The sequence below is a fragment of the Triticum aestivum genome, chromosome 6A, assembly GCF_018294505.1.
Source record: "Triticum aestivum cultivar Chinese Spring chromosome 6A, IWGSC CS RefSeq v2.1, whole genome shotgun sequence".
Lineage (NCBI taxonomy): Eukaryota > Viridiplantae > Streptophyta > Magnoliopsida > Poales > Poaceae > Triticum > Triticum aestivum.
Window position 1 is genome coordinate 174,359,069 of NC_057809.1, and position 15,853 is coordinate 174,374,921.

Consider the following 15,853-nt stretch of genomic DNA (forward strand, 5'->3'; position numbering starts at 1 on the left):
ACGGTGTTCGTTTCATCCGTTCCAAATTGCTTTTGTTTTCCCGCCCTCCCACCCTTTTTATTCAAGGACTCATATTTCTTAATCAACTATCATGTTATTGATGAGAAGTCTCTCCATTCTTTTCTGTCTATGTTCTTATCCAGTGATTCTCATGAAGATGCTAAGGAAGCTACAAGTTCATCATTCTTCGTTCTCTTTCTTCTCCGGTGGATCCAATTCAAGCTTTGTAGAGCATATCCTCTCCTCGTTTAAAATGCTTTCTCATGCCGGTACACCTCTTAATCATCCATTTCTCGCTATTCAATTGTTCCGGAGTGTTCAAGATATCTTGAAGACTCATGTTTCCACTCTGCTTTCGTTCAAGCTCTTTCGAGATTGGTATCTCATTCAAGCCATTTAATTCAACCGGTGCAATCTTTCTTTTAAATCGTTCAACGGTGTATCTTTCAGTGGGCCCTAACCCACAAGTCTTTTTCCAGGATCTTACCTGACTCTTCTAATGCTTTCCGGAGTTATTGTCAAATTCATTCAAAGATTGACGTAAGAATGAATTACCATCAGCCAAATGCCTTCTCCAAGATCCTCCATATTCTTTTCATCGTTGGTTCAACCTTTCTATTTGTCATCCCGGAGTATCACAACTGTTCAAGGTGGTGTTTCTCTTTGTCATTCTCAACACTTGAAGCCCGAAGAAGAGTTTCTCCTCAATCTTATCCGTCTGTCAAGATTCATGGTTCTAGATTGTTTACCATCCTCTCATAATTGTTTGCGATTGCGAGATTTCTTTTCACCCATCCGGAGCAATTCAAGAGTCTTTTCAGTTTGATTCTCCGAAGGCCATCATTTCGGGATTATTCATTCTCAGCTTTCAGCTATTGTTCTCCAAATCTTACCGGTGCATCATTCAAATATACTCTAATCAGATTGTGATCTCTTTGTTCTCATATATTTTTATTCCCTCAAGTATCTTCAGTCGTTTTCCAATTCTTCCCGGTGAATTGTGCCTTTGCTACGTTCAGTTCCAATTCTTACAGTGGTTCGTTCAAGATCCTTCTTTATACGTTTTTATATCAATTCACTCGTTCTTTCCAATCCTACCGGTGGTTCGTTGAAGACCTTCTCAAGTTCGCTCCATATCTATCTTAATCCTTTCTACGAGATTAAGTTGTATGCAATCCGTTGCGTGTCATCAATTTAATTGGTGAAGGATAAGACTAATGTAATTCTTATTCTTGTTTCATCAAGTGAAGTCAATCCCTTATTCCGGAGGTTCATCAAAATTCTTGATCTCAATTATTCATCTTTCCTTCCGGAGTGCCAAGTTTTCTCGGTTATATCATTTCAAAGCTTCTTCTTATCACTGCAAGGCTTCTCCTAGAGTCATTTTCAACTTTCCCTTTCGTTTGATCATTCTTTTACCGGAGTTCTTCATGGAGGCTCTACATGATGGTTCATCAAGGATTTAATTCCTTCTCGAAGTGTTCATTGAGATTCTTTTCAGAGGAGCTCAATTTTTCTTCATCTTGCAATCCGGAGTGCAATTGTTCTCTCTTATCTTTTGAGGTGGTAATATATCATTCTTCATTCACAAGAATGAGGTAGTTAAACCCATCACTTTCTTCCATGGAGTTATCTTGGTATAGTTTTCACCTAAAGCCTTCCATTGGGAATGTAGCTCTTTGTGGTGATTATCTATGATCCAAGTTCTTCATCTATCCTCCCGGCGAAATAAGTTTCTCGTCTCCTTGTTCATATCAATCCAATCTATTATTTTTCGTTAGTGGCAGAATTTCACCTCATAGTTTTGAGTTGTTTTCCATAAGCCGACTATAAGTTTATTCGTTTTGTTGTTGGTTTTCCAACAACTTCGTTGTATATTTCTTGGAAGGGTGCTTTCCAAGATCAATTGTGGCACAAGTTGCCATTCCTTCTCCATTCTCTTATTCCGACGATCTATCTTCTATTCTTTCTTCCGGAGGCTTCGTGATGTTGCTCTCCTCACTCATCATCTCGAATTGTGAGGACTATGTTCTCTTCGTGCTTATCCATTTATCCGGAGTGTTGTGTCCTTTGCTCAAGTCCTTCTCATCCTATCAAGTCTTGCATCTCTTTTCAACTAGAATGTTGCCCGAATTGGTTCTCCCTTGTTCCTCTTTTCTAACGGAGAGTTATCAACTTTGTTCATCTCCGTTGCATTCTTTCTTTCAATTTGTTCAACCTTCCAAGGTTCTTTGGTTTCACTCGGTTGTCAAAGAAGCAACTTAGTTTTACCTCTTCTCTTTTTCTTCCGTTTTTCCCTCCGGTGACATTCTAGATCTCGGGATGAGATCCTCTCGTAGTGGTGGAGTGTTGTGACGCCCCAAGACCGGAGCTTCAGATGCCTTCCAGGGTTTCCGAGATTCGTTGTGTGATTTGTTTCGTCTGTTGCATTCATCTTTGCATCATGTGCATTGCATCATGTCATCATGCAACCCGTTTTAAAACTCAACTAAATAAATTGCATAGATCGTTGATCTATTTAAATCGAGGGAACTCACATGGTGGTTTCTCTTTAAAACATACCCTCCCAATATTTAGGGAGCTATTTTAAAGTATTCCATTAATTTGGAATTATCCGCAACCCACTTGCATGTTAAATCCTTGACCTTTCCTTCTTCCGGTTTTCGACTCTCAAACTTCGTCGATAATTCTTTTATATTTTTTTCGGAGCTATACCAAAATTCTCAACATTTTTGGGCACTCCTAAAACCTACCCTAGTTCAAACCTTTTGAATTAAATTCAAAGAAATTTGAATTTATTCTTTCAATCTTGGTCTTTCCTAATTTCTTCGATCAACACATTTTTGTGTGAGTCCAAGAAATTTAACCTCTTGCTCAAATTCGTTCACTAACCCTCTCTTTATTTTTTTCTTATATCTTTTTTTCTTTTCTCTTCATGGTAAAGAGAAGAGGGAAGGAGAGAGGAGCCCAGCCAAGCCTCTGGCCACTTGGGCCTCCTAGCAGAAGCCCGCCTAAGGTCCAGCCGCTGGCCTCTCTAGGGTAGCCCCTCCCTCTCTACTGGGCCGGCCCAAGGCCAAAGCCCACCTAACCTAACCTAACCCTAGGCCCGACCACTCCCTCTCCATCTCTCCCTGCATCCCTCCTCCTAGCGCCACCAGAAGCCCACGCCCGACGCTCGTTCCTACTCCTCTCGCTCGTCTCCCTCTCCTCATCTCGCGCCGCCGCCCACGCGCAGGAGAGTGATCCTGATCCCGCAGCGAAGCCCCTCGAGCACCCAACTCCTACGCCCCTACCTCGCTTCGCCTCTTCTTCCCTTCTTCCATCAACGTACGTACCACGCCACCACGCCTGAACCATCCTTATGCCGCGATCCCGCCTCGCTGTTCGACGACCGGCGCTGCCGTCGGCGCCCCAGGGGCCATCACCATGCCCTGCTCCCGGACATCCTCAACGCTGGCCTCTCCTTCCTCCCGCGCCACCACCGAATGGCCATCTCCACCTGCGCCCTTTGCCGCAAGGCCATGGCCAGGCCACCCCGGTCAGTCTCCTACTGCGAGCTCCGCGAGGACCACGTCGCCACTCCGACCAGTCTCCTACCGCCGCCCTGCGCCGTTCATTGTCGTCTTCCCCAGTTCCGGCGAGGCCCTGCGTCCCCGGACTCGTCCCTACCTCCAGGTCGCCGGGATGCCCCGCCACAGAACACCAACACCATCGCAGCCCTGCGCCACCTCGCGAGGGACGGCCTCTTGGCTGCCCGCGGGAACCTTGCTCTGCTCCGGCCCTGACCTCCGCCCGTGACAGTTGCTGCTGCCGCAACTCGAGCTGCTGCTCCCTGCTTCTCCAACTACCGTCGCCTCTTTGCCATGACCGTTGCCGAAGACCCGGGTAGCAAAAACCGTCAAGTACCTCCGACCTAAGACCAAGTACCCTTTGGAACGCCAAGTACCACGACGTACGGTGCCCGAACGTCCACCACAACAGCGCCAAGTTCCACCACCGACCATTTTGGATGCGTCAAGACCCGGACCGACAAGTACCGTGGCACCGAAGACCTTTGATGCGTCAAGTCCCTTTTTGAAAGTGTACCACTACCGCCGTCTTCGAAATCGCTAAGAACGACAAGTACCTTGATGCCCGATGCATAGAACAACTACCGTCATCGACGACCCGAGTACCACTACCGTCGACCCTCGAAGACCCCGTGGACGTCAAGTTCCATGTCGCGACCCCGAACATCTATGGATGCGTACGACTACCGTTTCCCAAAATACCATGAGTCACAAGCGCCGTGAACAACTACCGTCGCCGAGATCGCGAGAACCTTTACTTCCTCCTCGAAACGTGAACGACTACCGTCGACCCCAAGTGACTCGGATTCGTCAAGTCCTTCTACGAAAACGTGTACCACTACCGTCGCGAGTACCTCTACCGTCGTCATATACCCCCTACTTCCACTACCATCACGAGAACAACTACTTCCTCTACGAACTCGAACCGCTCGAGAATGCTCCCTTGGAAGGTATAACCACTGAGACGACGGTCGTGAATGTTGAGTGATGTATGAGATGCTCGTGGTTGCACCGTGTCTGAGTTGTTCTTTGCGAGCTCCTCGTTGCCTTGCCGTCGACATGTGGAAACCCGGTATTCGGGAGCACCCCATCATCTTGCATGTCACACTCACACCAACTTCCTTTTGCACCGGTATCCCCGTGGGCTACCGGATAACCGATATGTTGCCGTGGCATCATTTTCGGATTCGTCGCCGTGGCACCCTTTCGTTTCCGCCACGATGACAAATGCCTCATATCTTACCATGTCAACGTTTTCATAAATACTGCATAAAACTTGCACATGTCATTCGCATCATGATAATAACATTTAGGTGTTTAAAATTGTTGTTGCACCAAATTGATAATTGCATATGGGGATTTACCGGATTTGTTGTTTGTTATATCCGGCCCCATTTAAATTGTTTAGATAGTATGGTTTTGTTATGTTCCACCTCTTGCCATGTTAACCAACATTTAATATTGTTGAGTACATAAACGAGAGAGAACTAAATAATTGATGTGGTGTTCCGTCAATATGCAACTCCTTGCATATTGAGCTCCACTTAACTTGTAGTGTTGTTTGTGCACTTTGCCATGCCATGCTTCATTAAACCGGACATGCATCATAATTGTTTGTGCATCATGCCATGTCTATGTGGTGGTTGTTTACTATGTTGTTTGCTTCTTTCCGGTGTGCTTCTTCGGGTTAGTTCCGATAACATCGCATTTGTGAGGATCCGTTCGACTACGTCCGTTTGTCTTCTTCATGGACTCGTTCTTCTTCCTTGCGGAATCTCAGGCAAGATGACCATATCCTCGAAATCACTTCTATCTTTGCTTGCTAGTTGCTCGCTCTATTGCTATGCCTATGCTACGATACCTACCACATGCTTTACCATGCCTACCATATTGCCATGTCAAACCTCTAACCCACCTTGTCCTAGCAAACCGTTGTTTGGCTATGTTACCGCTTTGCTCAGCCCCTCTTATAGCGTTGCTAGTTGCAGGTGAAGATTGGAGTTTGTTCCTTGTTGGAACATGTTTATTGTTGGGATATCACAATATCTCTTATTTATATTAATGTATCTATACACTTGGTAAAGGGTGAAAGGCTTGGCCTTATGCCTGGTGTTTTGTTCCACTCTTGCTGCCCTAGTTTCCGTCATAGCGGTGTTATGTTCCTTGATTTTACGTTCCTTACGCGGTTGGGTTACAATGGGAACCCCTTGACAGTTCGCTTTGAATAAAACTCCTCCAGCAAGGCCCAACCTTGATTTTACCATTTGCCACCTAGCTTTTTTCCCTTGGGTTTCCAGAGCCCGAGGGTCATCTTTATTTTAACCCCCCCCCCCCCGGGCCAGTGCTCCTCTGAGTGTTGGTCCAACCTGTCAGCACCCGGTGGCCACCAGGGGCAACTCTGGGCTGGCCTACCGGAACCTTGGACAATCCGGTGTGCCCTGAGAACGAGATATGTGCGGCTCCTATCGGGATTTGTCGGCACATTCGGGTGGCTTTGCTGGTCTTGTTTTACCATTGTCGAGATGTCTTGTAACCGGGATTCCGAGTCTGATCGGGTCTTCCCGGGAGAAGGAATATCCTTCGTTGACCATGAGAGCTTGTGATGGGCTAAGTTGGGACACCCCTGCAGGGTTTTGAACTTTCGAAAGTCATGCCCGTGGTTATGGGCAGATGGGAATTTGTTAATGTCTGGTTGTAGAAAACGTGACACTTAACTTAATTAAAATGCATCAACCGCGTGTGTAGCCGTGATGGTCTCTTCTCGGCGGGGTCCGAGAAGTGAACACGGTGTTGGAGTTATGCTTGAACATAAGTAGTTTCAGGATCACTTCTTGATCACTTCTAGTTCACGACCGTGCCTTGCTTTCTCTTCTCGCTCTCATTTGCGTAAGTTAGCCACCATATATGCTAGTGCTTGTTGCAGCTCCACCTCTCATACCTTTTACCTACCCAAAAGCTTAAATAGTCTTGATCGCGAGGGTGTGAGATTGCTGAGTCCCCGTGACTCACAGATTACTTCAAAAACCAGATGCAAGGACCGATGATACCGTTTCAGGAGATGCGACTGAACTCAAGTGGGAGTTCGATGAGGACTCAGGACGATACTACGTTTCCTTTTCAGACAATCAGTAGTGGAGCCCAGTTGGGGCGATCGGGGACATTATGCATTTGGGGTTGTCTTTATTTTGGTTCCGTAGTCGGACCTTGATTATATCTGGATGATTGTAATGATATATTTATGCTATTGAGTGACGTGGTGATTGTAAGCCAACTATGTACCTATTTTCTTATTCAGTACATGGGATGTGTAAAGATTACCCCTCTTGCGACATTGCCTACAATGCGGTTATGCCTCTAAGTCGTGCTCCAACACGTGGGAAATATAGCCGCATCGTGGGTGTTACACCATTTGAACTTGCTTAACAAGAATATTATTCAGCTAAAATAACAAGAATGTTATTGCACAATAAATGCATCTAAATTAACACACAATCAAAATAAACATTTTCTTTTACCAACAAGGGACATCATAAGTCATTTAAATAGGTGCATGGATCATTTTAAACTACGACGAGACTTTGAACGAGAAAAGTGAAGGAAAGAGAGCCACATATATATTACATTCAATCTTATACTTTATCTCATGCGTCACGTATATACAACCCATCCATGTCTTACATCAACATATCTCATCACCCCCTCCACATATAAATATATAGACCATTGCAAGTGCATAAGGAGACATAAATTTCACAAATTGCAAGTGCATAAAAAGATATACTCACCGTAGTGTTAAAAAGCATCTTATATTTTGATATGAAGGGAGCATATCATATAGGATCCACAGAAACTAGAATGTTTATGAGAATACATATGGAAGCCACATAGTACAACACAAATTGTACATGCAGATACAAATGCTAGCAAATTGACCGCGCTCCCATGCATGCAGTCGTAGAGAAAGGGCCTCCCCCCCAGAGCATCTCTAGCAGACCCCTTATATCACGTCGACCGGCAAAATAACCGCTAGTTTACCATTTGCGCAAAAAAATGGCCCGAACAGACACTATAAACGCGTTCGACCCTTAATTTTTTTGAGGGGTGCGGTAAATTTCCCCCTTCGACCCATGAATCAACCATTGTCGAGTCGTCGTCCACCCCGGATCAACCGCCACCGAGTCGCCGTCCACCCCGGATTCGCCGAGTCGAGCCGCCCCCGGGTCGTCGCCGCCCTGGATCGACTGCTGTCGGTGAGTCCTTTTCTGCCCCTTCTAGTTTGACTTAGCGAACTATTTGTAGATGAATTTCCGTTCATGCTAGCTCGGGTGCGATTCGTAAATGGATTTGAGCCCTTGCGAGAAAATTTTGCTCGAGGATTCATCCTCGTCCAACGACTCGGACGTAGAGTCGCTGCTCGAGAGCCATCGGTTAGCAGATGGTGGTGGTGGTCCTCGTCGTGACTATTGTATTATAGCATTCACATTTTACCTTATATTGAATTCATAATTCTGTGTAATATGCAACATATGTGTGAAATTCAAAAAAAAACACGTGTTTTTTGGACTGGCGCGGGCTGCGGCTATGCGGGGTCTGTTCAGCCGTAGCCCGCGCCAGCCTGCAAAACATGTTTTTCGCGAACCGTAAACACTCTATAAGGGTCCGCGATATAAGGGGTCTGCTAGAGATGCTCTAACAACTTAGGCCTAATATACATGTGAATAGGTAACTATTTGCTGCTAAAACTTACTTGCCTAAGAGCATCTCTAGCAGACCCCACATCCGGCCCCGACTCGCAAAATAACCGCCAAAATGCAGGTCGACCCGAATTTTTTTGCGGGGCGCAGCAAAAGATCTCCCCCAACTTCTAGATTCACGAGCTGGGAGGACGACCCAAGCTCAGCCCCTATCTGCAGCGAGATTTGGCAGGAGGGACATTTCCGCGCGGCCGTTCTCGCTCCCCCACCCTCCGCCAGCAGTGCCCCGCCACCGCATGCTCCGGTGCATCTTCCCCGGCCGTCCTTCGCCGCCATGGATGACTTCCTGCTGTCCCGCGCCACCATCAAGGTCGTGCACGCTCAATCCCCTTGGGCGGATCTCCCCGTCGGCCATGTTGGCCCCGCCATCACCCAAGGTACAGCCCGCCTTCCCACAAGCGGCAGGGCAACGTGGTCGTGCAGGGCGAGAATCTGGCTGCCCCCGCCGCGAAGGCCTGCGCTCCGGGCACTGATACGTCTCCAACGTATCTATAATTTTTGATTTCTCCATGCTATATTATCTACTGTTTTGGGCAATATTGGGCTTTATTATCCACTTTTATATTATTTTTGGGACTAACCTACTAACCGGAGGCCCAGCCCAAATTTGCTGTTTTATGCCTATTTCAGTGTTTCAAAGAAAAGGAATATCAAACAGAGTCGAAACGGAACGAAATCAACTGGAGAAGTTATTTTTGGAAGGAAAGCCACCAGATAGACTTGGACTCTATGTTAGAAGATACGGGAGCTGGCCACGAGGGTGGGGGCACGCCCACCCCCCTAGGGCGCGCCCCCTGCCTCGTGGGGCCCCCGAAGCTCCACCGATGTACCCCTTGCACCCATATATACCTACGTATCATAAAACTTCCAGAACAGAGATTAGATCGGGAGTTCCGCCGCCGCAAGCCTCTGTAGCCACCAAAAGTCAATCGAGACCATGTTCCGGCACCCTGCCTGAGGGGGGATCCCTCACCGGTGGCCATCTTCATCATCCCGGCGCTCTCCATGATGAGGAGGGAGTAGTTCACCCTCGGGGCTGAGGGTATGTACCAGTAGCTATGTGTTTGATCTCTCTCTCTCTCTCTCTCTCGTGTTCTTGATTTGGCACGATCTTGATGTATCGCGAGCTTTGCTATTATAGTTGGATCCTATGTTTCTCCTCCCCCTCTTCTCTCTTGTAATGAATTGAGTTTCCCCTTTGGAGTTATCTTATCGGATTGAGTCTTTAAAGATTTGAGAACACTTGATATATGTCTTGCCGTGGATATCTGTGGTGACAATGAGATGTCACGTGATTCACTTGATGTATGTTTTGGTGATCAACTTGCGGGTTCCGCCCATGAACCTATGCATAGGGGTTGGCACATGTTTTTGTCGTGATTCTCCAGTAGAAACTTTGGGGCACTCTTTGAGGTCCTTTGTGTTGGTTGAATAGATGAATTTGAGATTGTGTGACGCATATCGTATAATCATACCCACAAATACTTGAGGTGACATTGGAGTATCTAGGTGACATTAGGGTTTTGGTTGATTTGTGTCTTAAGGTGTTATTCTAGTATGAACTCTAGGGCTGTTTGTGACACTTATAGGAATAGCCCATTGGATTGATTGGAAAGAATAACTTTGAGGTGGTTTCGTACCCTACCATAATCTCTTCGTTCGTTCTCCGCTATTAGTGACTTTGGAGTGACTCTTTGTTGCATGTTGAGGGATAGTTATGTGATCCAATTATGTTAGTATTGTTGAGGGAACTTGCACTAGCGAAAGTATGAACCCTAGGCCTTATTTCCACACATTGCAATACCGTTTACGCTCACTTTTATCACTTGTTACCTTGCTGTTTTTATTATTTCAGATTACAAATACCTTTATCTACTATCCATATACCACTTGTATCACCATCTCTTCGCCGAACTAGTGCACCTATACAATTTACCATTGTATTGGGTGTGTTGAGGACACAAGAGACTCTTTGTTATTTGGTTGCAGGGTTGCTTGAGAGAGACCATCTTCATCCTACGCCTCCTACGGATTGATAAACCTTAGGTCATCCACTTGAGGAAAATTTGCTACTGTCCTACAAACCTCTGCACTTGGAGGCCCAACAACGTCTACAAGAAGAAGGTTGTGTAGTAGACATCAGGCACCAACGCCGATGCACGATCCCGGCCGGCAACGGAGAAGGTCGCTAAGGCCACCGGCGTCAAGAGGAAGAGGATTCCGGCTACAAAGAAGCTGCCTCCTTCATCCACTCCCTCCGCCCCGGAAAGAGGTTTCACGACGATGCCTCTCAATGGTGTTGCTCCCCCCGCAAGTGAGGTGTTTGAAGAAATGGTCGGAAGGTATGCGTGTTCGGTCATGGCAATTTTCTTTGCTTTTCGCCATTTTGCGATAGCTTGTGACTTGTTGTCATTCATTATAGCGGTGGTTCGAATAATGCAACTGCCAAGTTCATGAACTTGTTGGACACCAACGCTGTTGATATCGATCAAGCCCCGTTCGCCACATTCGGCTACAATGAAACAGAGGGCGGCGTGGATGATCATCGTTGTGAGGAAGAATTGGAGGAGATCGATGAGGTAGCATATGAGCAATCGCAAACAAAAACTGGGAAAAGCCAGAGATCGAAGAACTATGCAATCTTGGAAGATCAAATTCTGATCAATGCATGGAGTGCGGTGTCTCTTGATGTATGCACGGGTACTTCTCAAACCGCCAAGAAGTATTAGCAAAGGATCTAAGATCAATACTTTTGCATGATGGCAAAGTACCCGAATGGGACTCCACGCACATTTCGGTCGCTTCAAGGGTGTTGGGAGGTGATCAAGCCTATGTGCAGCCGTTGGGCAGCTTGCTTGGAGCAAGTACGTAATGCACCTCCAAGTGGAACCATGGAATCCGGCTATGTGAGTTTGTTTTCCCTTTGTTCAAGTTGTGCATCATCATATTGCATCATATGAAATGATTGCATCATTTCACTTTGTTCAAATTGTGTAAAAAATTTCCCAACATAGATACAAAGACATGGAAGCTTCGGAAGGCAAATTCTTCAAACTAGAGCATTGTTGGGACTTGCTCAAAAAGTGCGAGAAGTGGAAGTTGATCGACAAAGAATGCCCACCGAAGATAGGTTCACTTAAAAACATGGATGAAGATGAGGATGATGATGGCCCATGAAATTTGAACAAGCCCGATGGTGACAAGAAGAGTAAGGAGAAGATGAAGAGAGAGCACAAAGCATCGAGTTTGAGGGAGAATATTGATGCCATGGTGCAATCAAATGAGTTGATGTTGTTGAATTCGTTGAAAATCAAGAAAGAGTTGGTCGAGAAGAAGGCAAAGGAGAAGCAAGAAAAGTGTCAATTGCTCAAGGAAGAGGGGCTGCGCAAAGCGGCCATTGAGGAAAGAAAAGCACGTGCCACTGAAAATAAAGCCATGTCCAAGTTGCTCGCTGAAGAGAATAAGATCATGACAACGAACCGCAAAGACATGAAGGACCTCACCAAAGAATGGCATGATATGGCAAGGAGTGAAATCTTGAAGAGGAGAATGGTTGTGTCGGCCAGTGCGTGTTACAGTGCCGGAGATGTTTTCTCTGGTGCGGGAGTTGGAACAAGCGCCGGAGGTGGATTCGGTGGTGGCGATGAACTTTAAGATGGACTCAATGGCGCGGAGTGAAGATCAACCAAGATGATGCTGGACGTGGTCGTCACTTCTGCAAGACCCTCTTTTGTGTTTGTCCTACTAAATTGAAGCTATTATTTGCGCGTAAACTGTGTTATGTTGTTTGAATTTGAACTTATTTGTGGGAACCTATGTCAAATTCGAGAATTGGCGTTTTCGATTTACGGTTCGACGCGGCGGTGCCCAAGCAGACCCCGCAAAAAGCCGACCCGTAAAAAATATATTACACGAATATCCTTTTATACGGGTCCGTTTGGGGGGTCTGCATCTGCGGCCGTCCGAGCCAGCCCGCAAAGGCCGTTTTTCGTGAACTGCAAACGCGTTTTACGGGCCGGCCGGATGCGGGGTCTGCTAGAGATGCTCTAAGTATAACTCAGGTATGGTAACAACGAATGATTTATGTTGCTATCTCAAACATTATGTGTATCATAGGTGTCCTCATTTATTTTCATGCATGACACATAGTAGTATAGAATTTATTACGATATTCAATCCTCTCTTTTTTATTTAATTCTACATCACCTTATCAAAATTGTCTAGTTTAAACATAAGTCTTCGTAGAGATTTCACTCTACATACGGAGCAAAATGAGTGAATAAACACTCTAAATTGCGTCTATATACATCTGTATATGTGGTTCGTAGTGGAATCTCTATAAAATTTAAATTTTGAAACAAAGAAAGTACTAGTTATGATACTCCTACTATGACCAACCTAAGAGTGAAATAATTATTGATCAGGCAAATAGTATATATTTTTACCTACTAATAAAGCGGCTATCGCTTCTAGTCGTCCGTCATTAAAAGTACCCTTCAAGTTGATAAAATTACCCACCGATACCACCCGTAAGTAGAAAATGATTCAATTTTTCGGACCAAAAATCGTCGCCTCCTTCATTGTTTTATAGGGGAGCGACTGAGTAGAATACACAGAAAAACGAGTGGCAGAGTGGTTGGCTGATCGATCTTTTGGCGATCAGACTAGGGTTCGATCCCCAGCTCTCACACTTTTTATCTTTCTTTTCTCAAGCATGTCCTACCCATGTATGCGTTCATGGGCCGGCCCATTTGTGGGGCTTTACTTGCTTGTTTTTTTATTTTACTTTTTTGTCTTTTCTTTTCTCATTATGTTTTCTTTCTTCTTTCTTCTTTAAATTAATTCGTGATTTTAATATTCTAAAAGTTGCGAGTTTTTAAAAATAAAATGTTTGAGAAATCATAAAATATATGTGAATTCAAAAATGTTTAGAAAATCATAAAAAATTGCAGATTCAAAAAATGTTGGTGGTTTTGCTTTTTTTTCTTTTCTTTTCTCATTATGTTTTCTTTCTTCTTTCTTCTTTAAATTAATTCGTGATTTTAATATTCTAAAAGTTGCAAGTTTTCAGAAATAAAATGTTTGAGAAATCATAAAATATATGTGAATTCAAAAATGTTTAGAAAATCATAAAAAAATTGCAGATTCAAAAAATGTTGGCAGTTTTGCTTTTTTGTCTTTTCTTTTCTCATTATGTTTTCTTTCTTCTTTCTTCTTTAAATTAATTCGTGATTTTAATATTCTAAAAGTTGCGAGTTTTCAAAAATAAAATGTTTGAGAAATCATACAATATATGTGAATTCAAAAATGTTTAGAAAATCATAAAAAAATTGCAGATTCAAAAAATGTTGGTGGTTTTGCAAAACTGTTCGCAAAATTAAAAAGAATCACAATTTTGAAAAAAATGGTCGGGAAATAAAATCATGTTCATGATTTTGAAAAAATGATCGTGTATTCAAAACATATTCCGGAATATGGAAAAAAATGTACAATACATTTTAGAAAATGTTCACAAAATAAAAATAAATATTTTGTTTTTTAGTTTGTTTCCCAATTTTAAAGAAAAGTTCATCGATTCAAAAAATGTTTGGTGAGTAATAAAAATGTTAATGAATTTGAAACCGGTTCATACATTTAAATAGTTTTGTAAACAAAAGTAATGTTCATGATTATTTTGAGAAAATCATAAATTTCAAAAAAAAATGTCGGTTCGAAAAACTGTTCACTGGTTCAAAAGTATTTTATGTCTAGGATTTAATTAGTTTTTCGAAAGTCTTTATATGTCTTGGCGTTGGGAATAGTTCGTAGTCAATGAGATTTGTTTTTTAAAGTTTTAAATGTTCCCTTGCGCAACATAATGACAAATGTGGCATACACTGACAAACTCATAGCCTTGGGATTTACCGCATCGAATATATTGTGATCACGTGGACATCGCGATCATCATCGGCTAGGGTGAGAAAAAAATGACAACATGATGAGCCACTGTGTTAAAATAGAGTACACTCATATACCAGGATATTGGGTCATACTTATTTGGTTAGCCATAATTTTTTGTCTCCCGTTGCAATGCACGGGCATATTTGCTAGTATATAATTATAATAACATCTTATATTGTAGTGTCAAAACGTTTTTATATTATGGTATGAAGGGAGTATATATTAGTCAAGATTCGTCACTTGATTTTTTGAACCTATCATCACTTGATTTGATCTACAGAAGAAGCTATGAATTGAACACAAGCCTGACGGAGCCTCTGGCAGTGATGCTTCTCTGCTAAAGTCAACGTGGTCACCACGGTATTGGCCTCAAGGGTCTTGGAGAGGGCGGTTTCACATATTAGCTTCAACCTTTGAATATCGTACCGGTCCGCAGCCGCAAGCAGATCCATGACAAGCTCCCTCTTACGGTCTCCGTCCACGTCGCGTATGGCGGCAGGGAGCGAATCCATGTAGATGTAGTAGAGGAGAGCGTCGAAGGCCTCAGGCTGCATGTCGTTGATGTCGACGCACCCGCCAGAGAACCCCAGCCCGCCGCCACGCACGACGCCCGCCATGAACGCCGGCGCCCTCATGGCCAGCACGGTGCGGTGGGCGCGGAAGCCCTGCCCTCCGACGAGGAAGCCGACGTCCGCCCCGGCCTGGGACTCGTACATCCTGGCGAGATCGCGGTGCAGGTCCGAGGGCGGGTACCCCACGTCCGGCGCGGCCGCCCGGGTGACCACGGTCGGGTACATGAAGACGGTGACCACGCACTCGATGACGAGGCGGTCACCGTGGACGAGCCCCCACGACGGCGACTCCAGCTTGCTCCTCTTGACGAACTTGCTGGTGCTGGGCGCGAACCTGCTGAGGTCGGAGGTGAAGAGCATGGGCGGGGTCCGCGAAACCAGGGAGGGCGAGCCGGGGCGCTGGCCGACGACGGTCAGGTCGCAGGACGCGCGCACGCGGGCGCCGGCGCTCAGGAGCTCCAGGTAGACGGACACGTACTTGGGCTTCAGGTACCCGCCGGGGTAGTAGCGGATGTTCCAGTCGAAGCCGCCGACGGCGAAGGCGCCCGAGCTGATGTACACGTTGGGGCCGAGGAGCTTGTGCTGGCTGTACCCGCGGATGTCGAACACGTGCTTGCGCTGCACCGTCTCCGGGGTGCACGTCGACGTCGACGCCGCCGTCTCCAGCACCGCCTTTGCGCTCGACGCCGGCATGATGGATCGGATCTAGTAATAGATAGGCCTACGCGCGTACTCCTGTATAAGGAAGTGCCTAACAGAATTCCGTTATATCGGTCCGTGCTAAACTAAATAAAAGTATGTCGTCAATCACTGGGAGACTCTTGAACCCAGAGTCCTACCTACGTGCCGACTCAAATCACATGAGTCTCTTGGACCCGAGTATTTTGTAATTTCGTCTCCGCCGTGATGAAGTTGAACACAACTTTTTTTTGCGGGGTAAAATCAATTCATTACTTGAGTAATATATAATGTTCTTACAATCATTCATCTGGTCAAAAAAAAAATCATTCATGATGAT

At 45.1% G+C, this 15,853-nt stretch overlaps 1 protein-coding gene across 1 annotated transcript; it reads right to left on the reverse strand.

Annotated features, from left to right (window-relative positions):
- Nucleotides 1–14,493: 14,493 nt before the first annotated feature.
- LOC123130524 (BTB/POZ and MATH domain-containing protein 1-like) lies at nucleotides 14,494–15,565 on the reverse strand. Its single transcript, XM_044550400.1, has one exon. The coding sequence runs from the start codon at nucleotides 15,526–15,528 to the stop codon at nucleotides 14,524–14,526; it is 1,005 nt and encodes a 334-aa protein (XP_044406335.1). The 5' UTR covers nucleotides 15,529–15,565; the 3' UTR covers nucleotides 14,494–14,523.
- Between the last annotated feature and the right edge of the window lie 288 nt (nucleotides 15,566–15,853).